The 9070-nt window shown below is 47.6% G+C and overlaps 1 protein-coding gene across 1 annotated transcript; it reads left to right on the top strand.

The window, feature by feature from the left end:
* Positions 1–3752: 3752 nt before the first annotated feature.
* On the top strand, positions 3753–4961 carry LOC136500120 (uncharacterized). Its single transcript, XM_066495520.1, has 3 exons — positions 3753–4247; positions 4359–4478; positions 4593–4961. Exons 1-3 carry the CDS (start codon positions 3753–3755, stop codon positions 4959–4961), a joined length of 984 nt encoding a protein of 327 aa, XP_066351617.1.
* The last annotated feature ends 4109 nt before the right edge of the window (positions 4962–9070 follow it).

Genomic DNA, 9070 nt, shown 5'->3' with positions numbered 1-9070 from the left:
CAGCAGTGATAATAGGAACAACACTGCTGGGTCAAAGCCTTACCTGATAGTGGTACTCCTGCCTATCGCTGTCCGGTTAACTCACTAACCAACAGTGATATGGTGATGTCACTACCGGTTTAGGCCATGACCCACCAGTGAATTATTGAGTGCCACTCCCGGTCCAATACCACAGCCACCATCTATTATTACAACACACCAGAGAATTCTCATTGCCATCACATTTCTCACAAGATAGAATAAATCATATGGGTGTGTTTGGTTGGGTGCCCAACACCTGGCTTAGTTCCCTGGAGCCAAGTTGGGCTTGTTTGGTTGGCTGTGGCCTAGCTTCGGGAGGCCACCCATACACCCTAGGCCTAGCCACAAATGAACGCGAGCGGCCTTTGTTTTTCTAGAGCCTGGCTTGGCCAAGCCCTGCCTGCGCGCCGTCTGGTGGGCCCAGATGCCTTGTGCTGGCCATCGAATAAGTAGAGATAATGAAGTCATTACAAACCGAAGTCTCAATACTCTTAGTCTCTTAGACTATTAAATTATTACAAACCAAAGTCTGATTAGTATTGTGGAGCACACCTACTACTCTTAGTCTCTTTCACCTCACACTATACTTAGTCCCTTTCACCTCGTGCAATGGTGTAGTCCGTGTAGCGAACATCCCCGACCTATTATGTATATCAATGAATGAATTAGTGCACTCCTTGATGCATGCCTCACAAGAATGAGCACACGGTCTACCATAGAACGAACAAATTGGAGGCACTTCAAACAGGCTAGGACCTACAGAAAAATTCACGTAACCCTGCAATCCTTTTGTCGTGGTCCTTGAACCGGCATAGTACCAGTAGTACACGTGTTTCTACACTACTTGAGTTAGAATGGCTTGAAAGCTACACACAGTGTATGTCAAATCATGAAACAGAACCTGCAAGTGGTCTCACCAAATAGAATATAAGCAATGTTGAATGGAAAAGTAACATATGTATATACAAGTGAGCACTACTTCAACTATACTACACCTGTCTCATTGCCCCTAGAGTCATCTCACTAACTGCTGCCACATCTTCATTGCCCTCGTGAAAAGCTTCACACCGAATGGTCGAGAAGTCAGAAATTATGTATCCATTGATGGGAAGCTCATGTATACACATTCTCACAACATTTCTCTCGGCAGTTATTTCATTCAGCGCCATCGTTCCCGCAATACAAATTTCTATGAAGTCTTTAGGCCCATCCCATCTTGCAACAATGTTGAAGCGATAGCACATAAAATCCATGTCCACCATGGGCCATGACTGACTGATGCCTAATTTTAGAAACAACGAGAAACCAGAGTGTATCTTCGAGCCATCTAATCGGCTCAATCAGCTAAGGTAAATTATAAAACTGTTTTAGGATGAAATAGAATATACGTTAAATTGAGAGCGTAAGATAAGATTACTTACTATGGTTGCAAAAGGGAATCGTACCAGCTGCAAAGTTGGCGCTAATGGCACAGGGAGGAATCCAGGTGCCTAAGGAGAAAGTGGGGGACCCTACATGACTGATCACAAACACACAAGTTATGTTTCTCATAGAAATCAGAAATCGGTTCCATTGCTATCATGTTGTAATTCAACGAAACTAAAAAACAGAATTGACCAATAGTATTTTGGTAAAACTGCCTCCGTACATATTATGTTGCATTTGTTGCTGGTGAGTGCCAAAAGACCATCCAAAGTTAGCACATTGTCAAAATGGCATTATGGCGACTAAGTTTCACCAATACGCTATGCATGGTGACAATTCCCCTTTCATATATTTCATCATTTCTGATAATATCCAATGCTAATTTCTATGTGACATTCTCCCACAAGACTAATATTTTAAAGATTTTTTGTAGACCACCAAATTGTTCATATTGAAGTCCATGGTCTTAGAACAAACAACAATATGTAGTACCTTAGACTGTCTTCAACAAGGAACCCATAGGTACCCAAACCCAAAATGGGTAGTAAGAGACCTAAAATCAGCCTCCAACAGAGTACCTATATGGGAGACCTATTTTGGGTTGCCTGAGAGGCACAACCCAAATATGGGCATCCTCTCTCCTGGAAACCCACTTGCAGAAAGGATTCTCTTTTAGGTCTTGTTGGAGAAGATGCCGAATATGTATTGAACCTTTTACCTGTAGCGCTACCCAAATGACGAATGGGTCTTGTATTTTGGGTGTTGTTGTTGGAGATAGCCTTATTAATAGAAACATGTCACTAAGGCAAAGAGCATCAAACTGTAAGGTTGGAACCCAGCTATAAGCATAACAGTGCGATGTAAATACTACTTAAAAATTAATAAACAAAGAGACAACTATGGGAAAGAGTTTCCAAACTAAATCTAACAGCATCCTAAGAACAAGGGTTTCATTGTTTCTTTTATATGATATTTGAAAGAAAAGTTAGATAAAAGGTATACTTTGGGCTGCTGACGGCACGCGGCGGATGGTGGCGGAGGGGACGCGTGGAGATGGGGATGGCACGTGGAGTCTAAGCATCTTAAGTTTGACTAAGTTTATATAATAAAATAATAACATTTATGATTCCAAATAAGTATCATCAGAGTCTTCATTAATCATATTTTCATAGTATACCTATTTGATGCCATAAATAATTCTCTCTATAATTTTGGTCAAATTTAAGATACTTTGAATCTCAAAAAAGTTGAAATGACTTATAATTTAGCATGGAGGGAGTATTAGCTAGGGGTTGCAAATATATTGCGCGCACAAGTGTGTGCTCCCACGAGGGAATTGTGCCATCTAATTTGCTCTTGATTCATCACTGCATAGCCAACAAAACATAGCGATACTACAAAACCTTATGTGGATTTACCTATTGACATGCATACATACCGTTGAAATAAAGCCCGAAACAGAAAATTGAAGTCTATAAACACTCATCCCACAGGACCAGAACAAAACAAAAAAAAAACCACTAAAAAAATCACAACTAGCTGCATTGGCGAAAGTTATATCTAGATGTATACTATGAAAAATTGATTTACCTAGACATATTGTTATATCTAATAGATGTATAGCAAAATGTATCTATGAGTCGCTTTGATTTTTTTTTTCCATCCATTTTGCTATGTATCTAGACATATTATTATATCTAGATATATAGCAAATTAAATGTACTAAAAAAAACCAAAGTGACTTATAATTTGGAATGAAGGGAGTATTTGTTTTAAAAGGCTATATACAAAAAAAAAATGAAGGGAAGGTAAGTAAAAAAAGTTGGGTTGGCTTCGAACCCCAAACCTCTAGCACGCAACGGGTAACAGGCCACGCAAGGAAACCACTGAGCAGAACAACTATTTCGGAATGGCCATTCGACTCCGTCTCTATGAACGTATCAAAGTGGTCGAGGTACGACAGAGAAGTGGCGGTCCCACCCGTCAGGGAGCGCGTCTCCTCTGCTCTAAGCAACCCAAGTCATGGCGCGTCGCCGGGCGCCATGTCGGTGCGCTCCGAGCGCGCTAGCTGGCGTGGCGGTGGGCCCCCGCGTGTAACCGTCGCCCCGGTTCCCAACGGCGCACCACGCGCGCGCTCTATAAGAAGCGGCGAGCAGGGGTCCGCTTCGTCGTCTCCTTCTCGCCTTCGCCTCCTCTCGCTCCCATCCTCCCCCTCCCTAGCCTCTTCCTCCTCCCTCCCGTCCTCCCCCTCCCTCGCCTGCAACGGCAACCCCTTAGAACCGAAAAGAGGACAAAGGTGAACGGAGATGCCGCGCCGCCGCCGGGATGGAGACGACCGCGGGCACCCCCGGCATGACGCCGGGCCACGGGCTCCGCGCGGCCGGGACGGAGACGGCCACGCCCTTCCTCGGCATCACGCCGTTCTGCGGGCTCCGCGCCGCATCGTAGGAGCCCCCGCGCCCTCTCCCCTCCGGGCCGACGGTCAGGCGGGAGCTCGCCGCGGACTACCGCCACACCGGCCGCCCGCTCCGCCTTGCAACGCGCGCAGCGTCAGGGTCTGGGTTCCCAGGCTCGCGGAGCCCGCGATGGCGACGAGCTGGCTTCCCTTGGTGGCCGCCACCAACGGCGGGCTCCATCTCATGGGTCACCTGAGGGTGGCGGGCGCCCACGCCAGCGTTGAGGGGCGACGCGTGTTCCGTCCCGCTGGCGCCCGCGGTGGCGCCCTGGCGCTCGCCATCGTCGACGGCGTCGTCGTGACGTTCGAGGCTGTCGGCCCCGCGGAGCGGCGACCTCGACCCCAGGTCTGTCTCCTGCTGCACGTTCTCCGGTTAAATCCTGCCACCGTCTGCTTCCTTGCGATTCTTGCCCCAGAATGATGCCGTGTCTGCTTTGGTGTGTTTCTTGCCGGCCAGGCGGCCGACCGCGATCCCGCTGCCGCGGTGGCGCTGCTGGAGCGGCGGAACGGCCCTGCACCTGCACCTGCTCGCGTTCGCGGAGCCAGAGCCCGTGCACCCGAGGCCTTGCCTCCCGCGGTACGCATCGCTCTTCCTCCTCACCAAATTTGAATGCGGTTCAGCGTTCAGTATTGACGCCAATTGAGTCTGTCTGATTCATGGATCGAGTTGGTTCTGTTTCTGTTTCTGCAGGGACGCGGCCGCCAAGCACAGCGGCGCCTCCGCAATCTTGAACGCGCCTACGTGGCGCCTCCCGTCGCGGCCCCAGTGCCCGCCCCCGCCCCGCCGTCGACGCCCGATCAGCAAACGTTGCTCCGCCTCTACGCCGCTATGCGGAGCAAGCGGGGCATGATCGAGGTGGCCGACCGCGACATCGAAGCCGCCGAAGCTTTGGCCCGCGACACCGGCGTCTGCCGCGCCCGCTCCGCCATGCGCACAATGCAGGAGGAAGTGCTGCGCCTCCTCCGCGACCGGGAGAGGATTCAGGGGGAGATCGACCAGTTGCGCTCCGACACCAAGACGAGGCACCACGCCTCCCTGCCTCTCAGATTCGTCGGCTAAGTTTTGAGGCACGACGTGACTAGATCGAGTTCGATTGAGAGGGTTTCCCCCGTGGGTTTTTCCTTATCATTAGTTCTTTCGGCGTCGAGAACTTGCTTCGGCTTAGTTTAGTTTCTCCTCTTTCATGCCTTTGCTTCACAACTCACTGCGGGTGCATAGTGTTACTGTTGGTACATTCTCTGTTTGTGAATTTGTGTTGCTTGGTCACAGGTGACGATATGTTGACTCTCAATGAAAGTTTTGTCAACCGTTCATGAAATATTTTGCAATAGGAGGGAGTTATCGCGCAACCCCCGCCCGTGCCCGTGCCCGCCGCCACCATCCGCGGCCGGCGGCGCTCCGCCGCCTCGCCTGCCGTGCACCCCCGCTCTTCAACCCCGCCCTCCGCTAACCCGTCGTCCCCACCCTCCGCTAACCCATCGTCTTCGTGACCGGTCGCCGACAAGCCTCCCCAGCTCTAGCTCCGCCCTAACCACTCCACCACCACGCCCAGCAGCTCCACACCGCCCCCGCCCACCACCAACCACCGGGCTAACCTGCCGCCGGGATCTAGAGTTGGGGAAGAGTTCCAAACCCTAACCCGCCGCCGGCAAGGCGGCGGCGCGATGGTCACGCGGTGTAGCGAACCCGCGACCATCGCGCATTAGAGTTTGTGTTTGCAATAGCAGAATGCATTCACCGCCTTGAGAGAGTGAGCGCGAGTCGTTGGCAGGCATGACTTCACACCTTGAGTGAGTGAAGGTGCATAGTCATCTCTGCTACTAGTAATTTTCCATGATGAGAGATGGCGAGCACACCTTGGATGAGAAACGTTATATGCTTAAATCTGCCATAGGAGGCCATTATTTGATCTAACAGACTTTTAGTTTCAGTACCCACAAGCTGCTATAAAAAAGTGGATTGTTTTCTTGTTTAGCTCTGTCATCCTTTGATGAAATGCTACGTAGGTAAAATTTTGCAAGAGGAGCCAGTTATCGTGCCACCCATCGCGCGCCTGTGGGGGAACGCGCGACCTCGCCCGCACCCGCCGCCGCCACCCACCACCCCTTGCGGCCGATGGTGCTCCTCCGCTTCTCGGCCTGCCTGCCGTCCGCCACCGTTGACCCCGCCCTTCGCTAACCCGTCATCTCCGTTACCGATCGCCAATGAGCCTCTCCTGCCCCTGCTTCGCCCTAACCGCCGACTCCACCACCATGGTTGACGCCACTCCGCTGCCTCGCCACCCTGCCCACCAACCGCCACCCTACCCACCCACCGCCGAGCCAACCTGTCGCAGGGGATCTAGAGTCGGGGAAGAGTTCCAAACCCTAACCCGCCTCCGGCGTCAGCGCTGCAGCAATGGTCGCATGGTGTCGCGAACCCGCGACCGACACACGTTAGAGTTTGCTTTTGCAATAGCAGAATGCATGCAACGCCTTAAGAGAGTAAGCCCAAGTCATTGGCAAGCACAATTTCACACCTTGAACGAGAGAAGGTGTATAGTCATCCCTGATACTAGTAATTTGCTACGAGAGAGATGGCAAGCACACCTTGAATGAGAAACGTTATCTGCTTAATTCTGCCATTGGAGGACATTATTTGTTGTCTAACAGGCTTTCAGTTTTCAGTAGCGACGAGCTGATGGTGTAACCCGTATGTAGTTACAGTATTCATCTATGTTAGCAGTAGTGTGCATGGAAGTGACATAGAAAAATCACTCAAGTTACAAGATCTCAAGCATGCTGACCATATGTCACAATGACAAACAACAGCACGTACTTTAACACTTATATAATAATCCCGATTGTCTATCGAGTGCCAAAGAAGGACCTCGATGACACAACTTTTAAAACTCACGATCACATTTCTTTATAGAGTATAACACAGAGATTTTTGCATCGGAAATAATATTACTAACCAAAGTGCTTGAAATACTCCCTTCGTCCTGAATATATACATTCCTAGAGTTGCCTTAAGTCAATTTTTTTGAAGTTTAACCGAATTTCTATAAAAACATCAAGATTTATGACATCAAATTAGTATCGATCACTAGTACAGAAACGGGCTTTACTCCCGGTTGGAAAACCCCTTCAGTCCCGGTTTCGCAACTGGGAGCACGAATCCGGGACTAAAGGGCCCCTCCTTTAGTCCCGGTTTCTCGCCCGGGGCTAAATGTTCACCTTTAGTCCCGGTTGGTAAGACCAACGGGGACTAAAGAGGCCTCCCGGCCTGGCCACGTGGGGTGGCCCTTTAGTCCCGGTTAGTATTACCAACCGGGACTAAAGGTTTGTTTTTTTTCTTTTTTTTGTTTCTATTTTCAATTGATGATTCGTTTTGGTTTTCGAATAGGTTTTCGAATACGCATTCTACGCCGCTAGTAATATACGTATTCTACACGTTTATAATGTTTGAACATTTTGTACAAACTAAAGTATGAAACTAACATATATATTACATGCATATATATATATTGTATGTTATTTTATGTACATATAATATATATATATATATATATATATTATAAATAAAGCTTGTAGTGTATATTCTATCATATCCTTGGGATAACAAATTGACTCCATCTGGTTCGGCTTCCATGTTTGGTTGACGTCATTGTAGAACTTGCCGGCGGGGTTGAGGACCTGGTCATTAAGAAATTCTGCTATGGTCTCTTGAATTGCTTTCAGTTGGTCATGTCGTATGACTTTTTCCTTCAACCATAGAGTCTTCAATAAAAGTTAAAGGAAAAGTATATATATATATATATATATATATATATATATATATGTGTGTGTGTGTGTGTGTGTGTGTGTGTGTGTGTTGGTCACGTGATTACTTATATATATAAGCAACAAAAGAAATTGTGAATATATGAATATATTTATATAACATACTTTGAGGATCTCTTCAGGAGTTCTTTTTGCGTACGCCATGATGAACTCGCAAACATAGTATCCGCAGTAGTTGTTCTCCTGTTCTTGCCTCAGAACCCACTTTTACGAGAAAAAAGATCCGATGAATTGAAAGCATGCATGGTGTTAATTGAATTATATATATATAAATGTAGCTAGTACTTACTTTGTGTGCGATTACATCCAGTGGCACTTTGCAATGTTTTATGTGGTGTTCCTCAATGAAACTTTTCCAAACACTGTGCCCAATAAAACACGGTCCGCAAATTCAACTAGTATGGATTTTCTACAATTTTCTAACTATTTTCTAAGTTTTTCATTTCATGAAAAAATTAATTCTAAAAAATAAAAGGCATGATTTCTAAGTATTTTATTTCATGAAAAAAATAATTCTAAGTGACCTGCTCGATATCGGCGAGCTCGCGGGCGTTTAGGTTGCCGAGGATAGTAACATTTGTGACATTTGTAGGTCTAAAGTTATCAAATATCCATCAAATTATAGCTCAAAAACATGTTTCAATAAATAACCATCCGTACTAGTTGACCTTACTTACGTGATCATCTCGGCGAGCATTTCTCCATCGGACGGCACCATACTTGGCCAAGGAAGAGCTCCGATTCTACGAGGAAGGGAACACGGTCTTCCACGGCCGTTGTCGCTCTCCCTCGTAGAATCAAAGATCCTCCGTAATGTCCATTACCGCTCGGCAGAGAACATGCTCGCCGAGCTGATCACGGTCCGTAAGTTTAACTAGTACGGATTTTCTATAATTTTCTAACTATTTTCAAAGTTTTAATTTCATAAAAAGTTAAAATAAAATGTTTAGTCGCCGAGTCCATAGAAACGACCATATTTTGACCTAGCAACGCATTGTCAATTGTCATTGCGTTGCATTGCACCCCGAACCGCAGCAACGCAACGAAAACTGTCAGGCCAGCTATTCGGGCTCCGATTCTACGAATGAAGTCCACAAGACAGCAATGCAACCGCAAAACCATGACCGGTAGAGCTGAACGACGACTGACGCCTGCCTGGCGCTACCGATGGAAACGAGCCACACCGCTGGGCACTGTAGCCGCGTGGAGTCGATCGGCAGCATGAGTTCTCCGCCGTCCCACACGTCGCGTTTTACAGAAACTCAAACACGCTCAAACATACAATGCTACAGACAGGCACATACAAGAGAAACTAATTACAAGGCTCGACCGCGCTCCGGTGAG

The sequence above is a fragment of the Miscanthus floridulus genome, chromosome 13 (assembly GCF_019320115.1).
Source record: "Miscanthus floridulus cultivar M001 chromosome 13, ASM1932011v1, whole genome shotgun sequence".
Lineage (NCBI taxonomy): Eukaryota > Viridiplantae > Streptophyta > Magnoliopsida > Poales > Poaceae > Miscanthus > Miscanthus floridulus.
The sequence above is the reverse complement of the archived record's forward strand: the minus strand, read 5'-3'. Positions and strand labels throughout refer to the sequence as shown.

Coding starts and splice junctions, on each gene's coding strand:
- LOC136500120 (XM_066495520.1), top strand. CDS start 3,753: ATGCCGCGCCGCCGCCGGGATGGAGACGACCGCGGGCACCCCCGGCAT. Junction 4,248..4,358: donor AGCGGCGACCTCGACCCCAG/GTCTGTCTCCTG, acceptor CTTGCCGGCCAG/GCGGCCGACCGCGATCCCGC. Junction 4,479..4,592: donor CCGAGGCCTTGCCTCCCGCG/GTACGCATCGCT, acceptor CTGTTTCTGCAG/GGACGCGGCCGCCAAGCACA.